This window comes from Ruditapes philippinarum, unplaced genomic scaffold (assembly GCF_026571515.1).
Source record: "Ruditapes philippinarum isolate M1 unplaced genomic scaffold, ASM2657151v2 ctg4762_1_1_1_1, whole genome shotgun sequence".
NCBI lineage: Eukaryota > Metazoa > Mollusca > Bivalvia > Venerida > Veneridae > Ruditapes > Ruditapes philippinarum.
In genome coordinates this window covers 13,685-30,288 of record NW_026859471.1, presented here as the reverse complement: position 1 = coordinate 30,288, position 16,604 = coordinate 13,685, and the positions used below count along the sequence as shown (strand labels likewise).

The 16,604-nt window shown below is 31.3% G+C and overlaps 1 protein-coding gene across 2 annotated transcripts; it reads left to right on the top strand.

The window, feature by feature from the left end:
* The first annotated feature begins 1,165 nt into the window (after window positions 1-1,165).
* LOC132756620 (proteoglycan 4-like) lies at window positions 1,166-16,323 on the top strand. 2 transcript variants are annotated; one of them, XM_060747740.1, is made up of 8 exons: window positions 1,169-1,268; window positions 2,258-2,369; window positions 8,022-8,183; window positions 9,642-10,082; window positions 11,650-12,057; window positions 13,270-13,485; window positions 13,943-13,997; window positions 15,718-15,853. In XM_060747740.1, the coding sequence occupies exons 2-7, from the start codon at window positions 2,300-2,302 to the stop codon at window positions 13,981-13,983; spliced, it is 1,338 nt and encodes a 445-aa protein (XP_060603723.1). In that variant the 5' UTR covers window positions 1,169-1,268; window positions 2,258-2,299; the 3' UTR covers window positions 13,984-13,997; window positions 15,718-15,853. The 2 variants fall into 2 exon arrangements, with proteins under 2 accessions (XP_060603722.1, XP_060603723.1); XM_060747739.1 differs by lacking the exon at window positions 13,943-13,997 and having other exon boundaries at window positions 1,166-1,268; window positions 15,718-16,323.
* The last annotated feature ends 281 nt before the right edge of the window (window positions 16,324-16,604 follow it).

Here is a 16,604-nt window from a genome sequence, read left to right as displayed (position 1 = left end):
TGAAATGTGTGTATCGTTTGTAAATCTAAAAATAGTAATGAGATATGTGCGTTGTTCATATGTGTAAAAATACTTAAGTAATTCAATGTGTGTATTGTTCATATATCTTAAAATAGTAACGGAATATGTGTACTACTTGCACTTCTATACTTCATGGCAATGATGCAATTTAAGCACTGATCGTTCGTCGAGTTCGAGCGTTCATTCATGGTGATATAAACGCTTTAAACTCAGCATCTCGGTGATTGAAACGCTTTCAAACCCAACATCTTAGTGATATAAACACTCTAAGCATAGCCTGTCAGTGATTAAAACGATTTAAACCCAACATCTTAGTGATGTAAACGCTTTTAGTACAGCATCTCAGTGATTAAAACGCTTTCAACCCAACATCTTAGTGATATTTATGCTTTTAGCACAGCATCTCAGTGATTAAAACGTTTTCAACCCAACATCTTAGTGATATAAACGCTTTAAGCGCACATTCTCTCAGTGATTAAAACGATTTCAACCAAACATTTTAGTGATATAAACGCTTTAAGTACAGCATCTCAGTGATTAAAACGCTTTCAACCCAACATCTGAGTGATATTAACGCTTTTAGCACAGCATCTCAGTGATTAAAACGCTTTCAACCCAACATCTTAGTGATATTAACGCTTTTAGCACAGCATCTCAGTGATTAAAACGCTTTCAACCAAACATCTTAGTTATATAAATGCTTTTAGCACAGCATCTTGTGATTAAAACGCTTTCAACCCAACATCTAAGTGATATAAACGCTTCAGCACAGCATCTCAGTGATAAAAACGCTTTCAACCCAACATCTAAGTGATATAAACACTCTTTGCACAGCATCTCAGTGATAAAAACGCTTTCAACCCAACATCCTAGTGATATAAACGCTTTAGCACAGCATGTCAGTGAAACCCAACATCTTAGTGATATAAACGCTTTAAACAAGGAATTTTTAATGATCATAGAATCTTTTTAATCTTTTTTTTTTTTTTTTTTTTTTTTGTAAATCGCCATGTCAAATTAACCGATGTAGGTATGAAATAACTCACCTGTCCTTGACTATATAATAATGCCCTATACCACTTTTACCACAGCGTCACCTTACAAATATATGCGGTTACTTCGGCCTTTAAATAAATTATTGCACGTCACGTGATATATGGTTTATACTGCTTTAAATAATTATAACATGCCAAAATAATTGCTGTGGTAGTGTTGAGGTTTACATGAACGAAGGACGTTTGTAAAATGCGAATTATTTACTGGAATATATATTAATTTAAAAAAAACTATTTAATATTTTGATGAAGGATTTCTTTCATATTTATTTTTAATTTCTTTATTTCTATTTATTTATTTTTTACTGAAATTTACGTATTCGTTCAGTGTTTTATTAAGGGACTTGCTTATTTTTTTTACGTACATCGTAAATTGACTTTTCGTGGTTAATTATTACACATATATAAAACAATTGTGTATATATACATGACCGTTATGTTTGCATATTATTTATATATTTCTATGACAATCGCAAAGATATTTCGACATGGGGTTCGTTTTAAATAAAGGCTCACTTATTATTGAACTATTGCACGTTCACAACGTGCAATACTTCAATAATTACGCGCCTTTGTTTAATATGAATCCCATGTCGGTTCATTATGTTTATTTTGTATTTTCATTAAATTTCAGTTTTACATTTCGTGAACAAAATTTTGTATGATCATGAAAAATATTTTAAAAAATTGCGGTTGGTCAGTTAAAATTTAACAAACTATGTTTACAGAAATTGTACTGCACTCGAGATATATGCTGAATTAAACGTTTCACTTGTCAGATTCTTGGGGGAAAACATGCAATTTAATAAACTATTTTGTTAAAATGATAAATAATGTGTCTTAATGCGCGAAATATTGTACCGCCTACTAGAGCTAATTCAAATTTTTTGTTGTTGTTTTTGCTGTTGCTGTTGTTTTCATCTTTTAATTGTTAGCATAATTTTGCCGTCCTTTATATCGACCAATGTTTTTTTGAATTATTTTTCAATTATATTTTTCTTTGTTTTTTTATTCTTTCTTTTTTTTTTTTTTGGTAAATCATAGCCATAATTTAAAAGTCCTTTAATACTTATTTCACTTTTTTCACTATTTTTGTTTTATTTTTATTTTTTATTTTTATTTAATTATTATTATTATTATTATTTTTTGTTCTTTAATGACTATTTTATTCATATATTTAGTAAAGACTCGAGGATATATATGAACGCCGATACATTAGCAACATGAATGAGTTTTGTGTAGCGTTCTTGATATTCTGTCTTAATGTGGATATTTCATACAGCCAGAGGTGGTGTGAGTATAAAAACACATTATTGAACCGTATTCTTTAAAACACATTGTTGAACCGTATACTTAAAAACACATTGTTGAACCGTATTCTTTAAAACACATTATTGAAACGTATACTTTAAAACACATAATTGAACCGTATACTTTAAAACACATAATTGAACTGTATACTTTAAAATCATTCTATAGTGTTTGAAAACGTCATCAAAGGCTTCGCCGATTCTATTCTAATCTTATATTTAAAGGTCCATTGTATCTCAGAAATGTTTTTTTTTCTCAAAGGCTTAATTTTGGTTGTACTTTAATAGCATTCAAAAAGTTACTCATTAGTCAATTACCTGAACCATTTTCATGTGCTGCTTTGTAACACCGCAAAACGTCCGTACCGCAAAACGTACGTATATGAACGTTTTGAGGCGCATATCGTCCACATTTTTCTGACGTACATTTTGCGGCAAAAAGGCATGGTCCTGCCGCATAACGTCCATATTTAAAGTTTATATAATTTTCGTTAATTTTGACCAGTTATCATCAGGTGTTATTGAGTGTTAATTTTAGTTCACCTGAGTATGCGCCTGTCTGTCTATCCGTCCAAATTTAGCTTGTAACAACTCTAGCATCCACATACCCTAAGCAATATGTCCAGAGTTATCTGCCCTTGAATTACAATATCTGTTATATTTCACATTGTTACCACTCCAACACTTTCATTTCTTCTTCAATCTTGACAATTTTCAACAGAATATCTATAACCATAAAAATCTCATCAAAGTTAGATTATAGGCTAAATCTAACAAAAAAAAACAACAACAAAAAACGCACTTTATTTCACCTTGTTAGTGCTTTCGTTTCTTCTCCATTCTTAATTTTTTATACAGAATAAGTATAACAATAAGTCTCGATCAAGTTTATTTATGAGCTAAAACGACTGAATATGTCAAGAGTTATTTGCCTTTGAATAATAAAAATAAAGACATTTTTTAAAGTCAAATTATTGAATTGTGATAAAACTGCCATTTCTTTGTTATCAATGATCAGATGTCATTCATACATTTGTGACCGGACGGACATCTTGAATAGTTGAACTATAATATTGACCTTGAAATGACCTTGACCTCAAGGTCACTATTGAATTTTGCTTAAATTACCACATCTTTGTCATTTACAGATATTTGGATATTGATGACCATTTCAGACGTAGAATTGAGTACTGATATCAGTTACCCAGATTCTGACCAAGTACATGAAATGTACTTGCTTTTAATTTGTAAAATTCAATGTTATCTACCCTTGTCATGTGGACCCTTTATAGGCAGGTGGGCGATATAAAGCCGCCATGACCTTTTGCTTTGTTCAAATATAAAATTACATTGTTCAATTATAAAATTACATAATGGCATTCAAACAAAACGATTTACATTCTTGCTCAAATATGACTAGGCGGCTAAAGCCCCTCCCCCATCACAACAATAGCTCGCTCACTCAGATATGACAAGGCGGCTAAAATCTCCCTCCCTCGACAAAAGTTCTCTCTCTCTCTCTCAAATATGACTAGGCGGCTAAAAGCAACCTCATCCCCACCTCCGCCCCCGCGACAAAAGCTCTCTTGCTCAATTATGACTAGGCGACTTAAAGGTCCCATCTCCATGACAATATAGCTCTCTCGCTCAAATATGACTACGCTGTCAAAAGCCCTCATTCATCCCCCGTAAAAATGAACGATAGAACCAAACCTCCATAGTCAACAAGAATTCCCACTTCTTGATGCAATTATATGAAAAGCTTTTGTCCAAAGCAAAGCTTAATTTTAATATTTTTGTCATTCACATAGTCAAATCTCCGGTTCGTCCGTCCGTTCAGCCGTCCTTTTCTGTATGTCACTAAGATTACATTTATTTCAATATCATCGTTTTTATATCTCTGCTGCTGCTGCTTGGTTTCATTTCATAAAAAATCTATACGAAAAACATCCTCGGTTAAAGCATATTTCTTTTTTTTTTAAAAAGAAAAAAAAAGTCAGAATTATATAGGATCACAAAAATATGGCACTTTAATGTTTATTTTTTCATATCTTTACCTGAAACAATATGAAAATGACAGAACCAATAAAAGTAACGTTTATAATGAATATATTTTAATACAGATAAAAATGGACGATATGAGGCGCAAAGGCACACTCTCGCCGCAAAACGTACCAAGTACGATATGCACCACAAAACGTCCACATGTGTACGATATGCGCCGCAAAACGTCCACACGCGTACGTTTTGCGGTACGGACGTTTTACGGTGTTACACTGCTTTTTGGCAAAATGTACAGTATTTTGTATGGCAGTCAAAATACTACTTTCTTTACATTTTGCTACTTTTATGACAAATATTTTTACATTTATCGCCACTTTCTTCAGATAATAAGCATATAACATTCTCTTAAACCATTCCTCAAGATTCCAGTCAACTTTGATAAAAAAATCTTTTAAAAAATGTAAAGAATTAATTGTTATCTATAAATATATAATTATAATTCAAAATTGTGTAAATATAGCGATTTAACCTAACGTAAGACTGTTAACTATGCACAGAGGTTTCCTCAAAGCATGCTTAAATATGCGGATATATGTAATTATATATTACTCCGTTAGTAACGGTTTATAGACATGGTGATAAATCTTTATCAAATTCCGCCATATTGTGCATTAAACAAGCTTAATATCCCTTGGATAGGGAAGTTCAATCACGTGCTAAGTCTTAATGTAGTTCATTAGGAGTTTACTCGTCACTGAACTATCGTGTCCTAAACTACTAGTATTAATATATTTTTCTAGAACACTTTATGAGATGTAACACACATATATTGTTATCCCCATCAAGTGAATGTATCATCAATAACAACACGTCTGCTGTACGAATGATCCGAAATTTTGCACAAAAGCTATTGGCTTTTGTATCATCATTTTGTATCATTGACCTGTATCAAATAGTACTTACTATCTTAAAAAAGTTCAATCCTACCGTGTCAAAAAAAACTTAGTGGAGTCACATAAAGTGTCTCTTTTTCTTATCTTGACTAGGAATGCTGTCATGCTGTGCTGTCTTGAATACGGCTTAATCGCGACAATCATTTTTTTTCGACAAGTCTTATCATGAATAGGAGTGCTGTCATGCTATCTTGAATACGGCTAATGGCGACAAGGACAATTGCAACACCTTTAATATCTTTTAGATTATTATAGATACGTTTTTATAGTGACTGAATTGATCAAGTACCTATTAGTTGTTACTAGATCCCTTCCTACATCCCGCACCCCTTGCCCACCGTCCCCATCCCAAAAGGCAAAGTTCCTATCTGTCACCTTGTTTTCTTTGTATTCAGATTTACATCGGTATATCAGGACAACCGTAACAAAAACTGTATGCTAAAACATGATTTACGTTTTCTTATAACATACGATATCAAGTCATTTTAAATCCATTATTATTTTGAATTTGTCCTTCTTTAGAAAAGGCAACTATGAGTTTTGCAGCAATAAATCAATGGTTTTAGAGCTTGTTACTTACTTATCACCGTAAGAAAATAAAGCGGAATATGATTTTTTTTGTTATTAAGGTAGCAATACGTAAACAAAGTAGTATGTTGACTTCCATACAAAATACTCAATTGCTATAAGTGTACTGATTGCCGAAAAGCAACAGGAGCAAAAGAGAGTTCAGATATTTGGCTAATGAGTAGTAATTGAAAAAAAACTACGATAGGTCATCAAAAAATAAAAAAGCTTTCGAAAACTAAAACTAAAAGCTTTTCTGAAGCATAATGGGCCTTTAACATATTAAACATACAATAGACAGAATGAAATGTTCCAGAACAAAATATCACACTGCTAACTAAAGTAAAGTTTGAACCTTTAAGCAATATTTCCTTGCATGCACAATTCGCTATTAAGGAAAATATTCAATCCTATTTCTTTTTAAAGGCATATTTAATATTTGTTAAAATGATAAATCCAATTTTTTTAATTCTTTGGAATTGCCAGACCAGTGTTCAAATGTTTTAATAATAGATTTACAGCATGTTTAAATGTTTAACAACTGAAGAAATAGCACTGAATATGTAGCAATGTGTCATAAAGGTAGCAAAATGTAAACAGAGTAGTATTTTGACTTCCATAGAAAATACTATTCACTATAATTATACCAATTATATAGCAACAAAAGCAAATGATAACAAATAAGTAATGTTTTGGAAAATGTAACAAGATACCAAAAAAAATAAAATGTCTTTGAGAAATAAAAATGATAGCATATCTAAGGCAAAATGGGCCTTTAATATTGAAATATTCTTTGTTGTCTTTTCCAAACTTCAAACAATACCTTTGTAAACTACAAGCAGCAGATATATAACTTTAATCGCATATTATATGAGACGACTATGGTGAAATTTTATGTAAACGTCATCTTATTGCCTATGAGTCATATTCTTGTCCGAGAGGATTAATTCTAAAGACTTCTTGAATAGCGTTTTGATTAAAATAGAATACACTATTTAAAAAACTATGTCCACTTTCAAGAGATATCCATAAAAAAAGTTAAATAATTCATAAGCCGACATCAAAAATGATAAAACATGGAATATAAGTTTCAAATTCCTTAATAAATTAGCATTTTAAATTTGTTTCTTCATTGTCCGTTATGCTGTAATTTCTGGCGCAGCTTAAAATAAACATAATCGTGAGTTTGGAGGACATCGCGCTATTTTGCTATTTTGCTTACCTATCAGTTTCTAAATGAACATTTAGTCTAATTGTAAAACCTGAAGAAAATAAACGAGTAAATTAACCTAAACGGACAATAAATCTAAACAAAGAAGACAAGAATGTCGCTTATACGTTTCTAGATACTTCGCAAACTAATATTTATCTCATAGTGACAAAATGTCCATCAAAATGTTCATGTCAATCAAATAAAAAAAACGCAGTATTTCCGACAGGCAATTTGTTGCCTTTGTCTTACCAAGTTTTTTTGTTTATCAAACATGATTGCTACACTTCATTGAAACATAATGTCCCAAATAAATACATACTTTCAACAATTTATACGTCGAACTATTTTTTTAAGAAAGGGATTGTGGGATGCTTTGATGTGTTGCTTCAGAAAAATTGAAAATTGCCTATATCATACCTTACTTACTTTATAAAGTAAAGATAAATAGATGAAATAAAAGGCTTTATATTTTGAGATTTACATATGCACGACAAAAGTATGATGATTACAAACCCTAATTAGCATGTTTGCGAGGCGCCATATTGGTATTTCTTTAAATAATGACATCACAGTGGAAAATACCCTCTCACGTGACAGAAATGTACTAAAAATAGATATACGGGGAAAAAAAGCGAGAAAAGGCGACAGCAGCTTCAAATTATTTACGATAATTCCCGATAAAAGTCGATATTTACCGTTTTATTAGGAATTAAGAAATATCTGTCATTGACTATTATTTGTTATTGCTGATTGATGTTTGCATGCTTTAATTATAAATTATCATCAATCTATCAATTACAGGAAAAGTTAGCGTTCTGAAATGCCTTTTGCTTGAGTTAGCATGGTAGAAACATGCAGCCGTTTTTTTGTTTATTTTCATACTTTTCGATATAAACAGGGTATGTTCCGGTTCCCTCGTACGCGTTCAAACCACAGGCCAACACGGGTTATCAAGTCGCCGGATGGAGTTCGAGCCACACAACTGAGCCTCCCCTAGGGCCAAACGATAGAATGAACACGACGGATGTTCCAGAGGAGATAGAAGCCCGTCCTGATAAAAGTATCTTGGTTATGCAGTTAACTAGCAGTTAACCAGCAGTTAACCGGAAGTTAACCAGCATGAAATATATCCATATTATCATCGCGTATTAGACGTTTCTAACACAATGTGAACTAATAGTACTAAACATTTAACATTACGTCATCCTCAGAAACATTTAGAAATTGTCGAATGTCTTTAAAATGATATACATACATTTAGATCTGAAATTGAAATTGGAAATCTGAATTTGTTTTTTTACATATTTCACTGTACAAGAAAACCCAGACAAACTTTTTACCGTCACGCTAAGGTTATACATGTACATGTTTAAAGCCAAATTTTTAAACAGAACGAAAACGAAAGGCTGCTGCGTTGGGGTTTTTTGGCCCCATATTTTTGGGGTTATCATTTTCCTCTACAAAACGTCTAACACCTATAAAAGGTGCATGTGTTCAGTAGGCCTTGTTTTAGAGCATCTTGTATGTTTTTTTACATGTATATGACTTGTCAGAGAGCATATGTGTATTCCAAAGTCATTCATAATGTTGCTATAGTTACATATTCCAGATCGCTTGCCAGATGTTAGTGTAGCCGACAAGAACAATATTTTTGTCATCTTGAAACAAATATAGCTTTTCGACTGCTACATGCTCGTTTGTTTGCTCGTTTGTGTTTATTTGTTTGTTTATTTCTTTGTTCGTTCGTTTTTTGTAGTTTTTTTTTTTAAATGTGTTTGTCTCTTTAACCACTATAAATTGTTATGAAACTTTGGGTTTTTTTAAGTCTGAAAATTTCTTTAATGCTCATGTATTTCTCTAGTTCATGTATTTCTCTATGCTTTTTGTAGATTTAAAAAGGGAATGACCAGTAGTTTCTAGAAACCAGCTCATTTTGCTAGCTGTTCTTAAAGGTAAATGTAGATCTTATGCCTGGTTTTTGTTAAACTTTAGCCAATGTATTTGTTTGGACCGGTTTGGTAAGAAGTTCTTCTCTCAGCTCGTGCAGCAAAGTTCAGATTGGCATGGCGAATAGCAAGTCTAGTGGTCTTGTTCTAGTTTAAATAAGAGTTTGAGCATATATCGTCAACTTATTGCAATAACCGGTTAAATCCTTCTAAATTTAATAGGAGTTAAACAGTTATTGCACCGAGGTGAAAAAAATATAAATCTTAGGGATTTTATTGTTGGTGTAACTTTGAATTAGTGTATTTAAAAAGTTTTTAAAAAAATTATCAGGTTAGTTTAATATGATAGCCTGAATCAACAAATTCAATTAATCAATTCAAACTATTTTTAATTTTATTTACAGTCTGTTTTATATTCACCTGAGAAAATTGTTTGAGATTTTTTAAATAAGGTTTCTTTTTCTTTTTTATACAATATTTCTGTAAAACTTTGAAATTTCAACACTTGTTAAAATTACAAAGTATCTATTATAATTATGATGCGTTATCTACATGTATCTAAAATTTCACAGCGCGTGCTCAACGAAGGGAATTGTTAAAACGAATGAATCCCGGATTTACCAGCCAACAAATTGAAGCACAACTTATCCGAGATGATAAGGCACGTGCAAAAATGGCGGCAACTCAGAGCGAACCCGTCATTATACTACAGGACCACCCAAGCGTCGCTATGAAACAGACTTCCGTTGAAAAACCAAAACAACACGTGGTACAAATACAGACAAACGCCGTCTCGAAACAGATTTCTGTTGAAGAACCAAACCAAATCTTTGTACAAAAGTCCAAACCAAAGTTAATACTACCGAAACAACAAAAGAGAAATTTCAACTTGTGGAGTCCGCTGTCAGCAAGCGAATTGAAATCTTTTGGACAGATATTTATATCCCAACCTGATCCACCCAGTTCTAGGACAAGTGCAGCTCCATCTGGACAACCAATCATCAGTGCAACAGGTAGACACGTGATCATAATGACACTTCTGATCTTTTTTTTTTTTAGATAAAATATATAAAAAAGTGTAATTTTTTACAAAGGTAGTTGACTACAAATATTTATATACAAGTTAAGATCACCTATGGAATACTCGTAATTCTTTTCTTGAACTCATATTTAAAGATACAAAAAAAGATGAAACTTGTAGGTAAAATAATGGTGATATTGACTGTTTAATCTGAAATCCTTGGTCAAAGGCATACTTAAGATTTTATACCAGCATACTTTTCCCAAGAATGGTTTCCTTTGTTCATTCATCAAAAGCATTCCCAATGGCAAATAGTGTCTGGAACTTGGTCAAAGGCATACTGTTTTCATCATATTCGTCCCAGAATTTTCTCCTCGGTTAATCAAATAGTATCTTGGTTAAATTGTTTGAAACTAGCCAGTCTTTTAGAGTATGGTTGCTTGAATTGACATATTTACTTACGAGGAACAACTGTTGCACTTACTTTCTGTTAATGATTATAATATTTTATCCCACTATAGGCGTTTCAAAGTTTTCGTGTGAGTGTTTTTATCACATTTAAAACTCTCGTATGATTTTCTTGTTTTAGAATTGCTTTTTTTGTGTTGCAGTAAAGCTTTGTAGAATATTTCTCACTCTGGTTTTTTCTTAATAAATTATGCTTTCTTTTTGTTTAGCTTTCAATAGTGCAATGTACAGTGTTTTCTGCGCAGTCTCTGTATAGTTACTTTCATCGTAATGTAAGGTTTCGGAGGTCAGAGGTCATTGTTGGTTTTTTAAATGCTTTAGCCAAATCATAACAAAATCGTCTTTAGTGATCGTAGTATTGATGCTTTTTCTAGTAAAATTTAGTATATCATCAAGTGATTTTTGTGTCCAGCTATCATGTATGTATAACCCAGAAGCTATTTTCGCGCTTTTTTTTGTTTTTATATGTGTGTTCATAAAAAACTTAACATAATGTTTACATACATGTAACAGTTTAAAACTCTTAATAAAACGTGCTTGGTATATAAAGTGAAACAATATTATTATATATAATATAACAACTTTGTTCAAATGTATGCGATATTTGAAATAACTAGCCATTAACATTAAAACATATAAACTACGATTTTACAAAATACTAAACCATATAACTAAAATATATAAAATATAATGATTCTTAACCATATAATTTAAATATATAACCTTTTGATAATTATTCTAAAAACCCATATAATTTAATAATATAATATATTGATAATTATTCTTAACCATATAATTGAAATATATAACATATTGATAATTATTCTAAACCATATAATTTAAATAATTTTACTGATAATTATTCATGTAATTTAAGCTTAACTGTATGCAAGATGTGATCATTTGTAATATTAAATGATTATAATATGAAATGATTGATATCTGTAATTCTACTATCATAATATAAGCAATGCAGAAGACTTTCATAACTAAATGGCAGATTTACATGGCAGATTTACAAATTTGATAATAACTGTTTTTTACGAAATATTTAACAATGATCATGAGCTTTTTAACACCTAAATTCACAGCACGTGCTCAGCGGAGACAATTGTTAAAAAGGATGAATCCTGGATTTACAAATGCACAAATAGAAGCACAACTTATCCGAGATGATAAGGCACGTGCAAAAATGGCGGCAACACAGAGCGAACCAGTGGTGATTCTGCCTGAACCAGTCACGGCACCCACAAAACCACCCCCTGTCAACCCCCCTAAACCGAAGCCAAAAGCCAAAGCGAAAGCCCAACCTAAACCAAAACAAAAACAAGCAAAACAAGCGAACAATAACAATGTTTGGCAACCAACGTCAGCCGGGAAATTTGGCTCAATCGTAAAAAGGCCAGTACAACGCCAACCAGGTTCAAAACAAAATCAACAGCGGGCCAATCCAGCACGAAATGCTCGTAGACGCCGTCCGAAAACTACAACAACAACAGGTAGAATAATGGGTGATGAATAAAAATGTTTTGTTATATTATTATTTGCCATTGTTATTTCCATTGTTATTATTTCCATTGTTATTATTTGCATTGTTATTAGTTGCATTTTTATTCCCATTATTACCGACATTGTAAATATTTACATTTTTATTCACATTCTTTTTCCACGTTTTAGCAAATTAAATACATTACTCCAGGGTATAAAAGTATATTTCTTCATATTCAGGGAGACTGGTCTTTTTCATGATTGTATTTTGCATAATATTCAAGTTTAATACCTTCCTTTACTGTATACCTAAGTAAATTTCCATAAAATTATTTAATTTTCATGGATATTTTTAAACAGATTTAACACAGCCCATATTTTTACGAGGACCATGCATACAAATCTAATTGCTGAATGCCGAAAGATTATTGGTACTTTTTACATTACATTTGTTGTGAAATAAGTACTTCTAGCATTTGTTGTGAAATTAGTACTTTTTACATTACATTTGTTGTAAAAGGCTATTATTTACATCCCCGTAGAAATGTTTCCTGTTTATATTGTAGTGCGGCCCACTATATATTTATTAATACGCACCTCTTTGGAAATCCTCCCATCAGGGCCTCTCCCAGTCAGTCTCAATCAAAGAAGGGGCAAAATTTTTGTGGGCTGACTGGTGGGGTTCCTGAAATGTTTGGACTTTCTCACTTGTATGTACTTTTTTAAGATACCCTACAATATAATATGTTTTCCTAGTTTTGGTAAGTGAAAAAAACCATATCGTATAATTGCGCTTTATTAGGGCAAATCATGTTTCGTTATACCGACTATTTTGATATATTCCATGATAAAAAAAAAACAACGACATGTATCATTGTAAAATATTTTAACCAAATTCATTTTGATTCTTTACAGATAGGTTGTTTTCAATTTGGGGCATCATGGACGACAAAAGATGTTCAGCAGTAGTTATACCATATCAATGGCAATGAAGACATCATTAATTGAACAACGTGATTTTTTTAACCTTTGAAATTTTCTTTGTTTCAGTTTCCTTCGCCGCGTTGGGAGAGTTGACATAATTTTCTTGTCTATCCAGGGAAGCAATTTGCACTGTTATCATAATTTTTAAGACATTATGTTATATTCTGTTAATTAATTTGTTTTGTATTTAAAATCTGATTATATTCATATTTTTTTCTATTTTTTATATCTATATATAGAACCTCTTCCGACAACGTACCCGCCCACCTACCCGCCCACTACAGATTTTATACCAACGACATACCCTACACCCGTCTACCATTATAACGATCCAATAGTAAGTAATCACCCTAGGCGAGGTGGACCACCTCCTAGACGGCAACCACCAATGAGAAGACAGCAAGCACCCAGAAGAAATACTAGACCGAGACCACGACCACGCCCACGACCACTAGGTTAGTAATTGTAAATCATTCATTATTAATTAAATGATAAATTTAGCTAAATCGTTTCTCTTTTTTTTCAATAATTGGAGTATTTCAGTTAAATTTTCTTCTACATCTTCACATTGTTACAACTAAGATAAACACGACTTGAATAGATATAATTAAGATATCATGTTAGTTTATTGCCAAATCAAAACGGCCGTGACATAAAAACAATACATTTAGCAGTACAATTCTACAAAACACTTATCATTAATGCCTTTGGATTTCACTCTAATCTTAATGAAACTTTCTTTTCATATCATTAATCTTGGGAGATGTTTTAAGTCGCAGCAAACTGAAATTAATGCTAAAAATAAGCTATTCTATGTATAATCATTCTAAAAATTCTTTAAAAATCAACCCTTTTTTCACTTCTTTATCAATATGTTTCGTACTAAAGTTTTAAAATATGTATATTAATCAGTCGGCTCAGAGATCGGTCATATTTTATCCATTGTCGGATAAAATGATTCCTCACGGTGAGTATAGAGTTTCCCAAACCATTTTTTCAAATTCGAAACATTTGAAATGAAACAAAAATGTTACAAAACTTTGATCGGTTACAAAAATATTTTATCATTTTATACTTTACGGAGAAAAACGTAGAGGCGCCCATGTCATTAAATGTTTCGAGTTTGTAAGAGCTTTTTTGTACTCGTATATGTTAATATTTGTATTGTTTATGTACTCTAACATTAATTCAAACATATTCAGCTAAAAGTAAATATGCTTAGCTAACGTTTACATAAGTATAAACATGGTCAGCTAACAAGAACATAGATATAAATATGTTCCGCGAAATGCTAACATAAATTTAAACATGTGCTGCTAACGTGAACATAGATATAAATATGTTCCGCGAAATTCTAACATAAATTTTAACATGTGCAGCTAACGTGAACATAGATATAAATATGTTCCGCGAAATTCTAACATATATGTGAACATGTGCAGCTAACGTGAACATAGATATAGATATGTTCAGCGAAGTTATAACATATATGTTAACATGTGCAGCTAACGTGAAGATAGATATCAATATTTTCTTTGAAATTCTAACATATATGTTAATATGTGCAGCTAACTTGAACATAGATATAAATATGTTCAGCTAACAATCGCTCATATATAATTTTGGTGCTATATGCGTTAAGCTAACGCTAATTAAATATCAACTTGTACAGATAATGTTATAATAAATATTAACTCGTAAACTAACGTTAACTTTCATCTTATAATTTACTCTATATTATTCATATGTGGGAAGTAACATTTTTATAATTGTACAATTTATTAATTTTATCGGAAATAACATTTATATAAATTTACGACTATATCCATAATTATTGAGCTATCAAAAAGTGTATTCTACAAAAGATCGACGGGGTCATTTCAAATTCATGAAATCTCGTTTTCATTGTCTTGAATTCACGATTTTAAGTTTTTAACTTCGTGAATTCAACATTCAAAATTCACGATTTCAACTCAACTAAATGTTTTCAACGTCATGAATTAAAATCGTGAAATCTTGAATTCGCAAATGCTGTATGTTATGTTATACACGCACAAGGAATCTTCGATTTCGATTTTACTATATTTTACTATATTTTTGTTTGAATTTGGATTATAACTTAAAGAAACAAAGGCTAGAAAAGTGTCTGATTTTAGAAATCTATATAATATCGGTTTAGTAAACGAGGGAATAGTGGGTTGAAAAAAGTGACGATATAAGAAATGAATCCTTTTCGTTAGAACCGATACGGAATGTGATTCAAATTGTAGGTCAGTTCATAAACTTATCACAATTGATATGCAAATTGGTATGCAAATTTGCGCAAAAAGTATTCCGCTTGACGTATGCGCGATTGACACAATATTATCTTTATATTTTATTAAATATATGTTTTGATTATGATAAATTTATATAGTATATTAACAGACTCATTACCAGATGATATTCTCCGATTTGTTATGATATCGAAATATAATATGAAGTTATAAACATTATACAAAAGAGCAGCTAACATATTAATATCATATTTTTGCTAAATTTCATTTTACACCTATAGTATAAAATATTTAACCTTTAGAAAACCTGAAGGTCGCTTTAAGTAAGTGAAAGTAAAAGGGACAGTTGCAGGACGTTTTAAATGAAGAAAATTGAGCAGACTTTAATATCATCACTTCTTTGTTTTATAGGGCGACGACAGCGGAATCGTGCAAGAGCCGACGGTGAGGAATTTCGACCACGTGACCCGTTATCTAAATGGATCTTCAACAATATAGATGGCGAAGTCTTGGATGCTTTCCTTCCATTGTTTGCCTTCGGTTAAAATATAATTATGTACATGATAGCACACAATATCGATACAATCACGTCTATGACGTCACAGCACGTGATATCCTCGTTCTATGACGTCACAGTATGTGATGTAATCCTTCATTTTAGACAGGTGTCATATGCGCTTTAATATTATTATTTTTTTTTTTCTAAATTGTATAATTTATGTCAATTGTTTTGCGATTCTCGTAGTTTTTCATCTATTTTTTTTCAGTAATGAACATAAATATAACATGGCTGTTACATACTTGAAGATTTCATTCGGAAATGTTTTGCCAGCTATGTTGGCCTCAGAATAGATCTACATTTAGATCTACCTCGTGATTAATTTAAAAAATGAACACGTAGATCTAATATATAATATTTCAAGTTTGCCTTTTTAACATAAATAATAACATTTGCATTATTAAATTCGTTGTATTGTATGTTTGAACAAATAAAAAGTTTGTGTACTGTATTTACAATGATGATTTGATTTAATTTTTAATACCATTTTGATCGAAATTAAAAACCGATTTTGATCGATTTTTTGAAAAGATTTTGATCTCATTAAAAAAAAAACGATTTTTGATCGATTTCTTAAACAATTTTACCTTGACCAAATTAAAAATAAGCAAGTCTGGTCGAAATTTAAAACGATAATTGCAATACATTGAAGTCAACACACTTACTGTGATAAAACAAAACTTATTTTAAAATTTGTAAATTTCAGGAAATATTTTTCATTTTTGAAAAACCTGTGTAA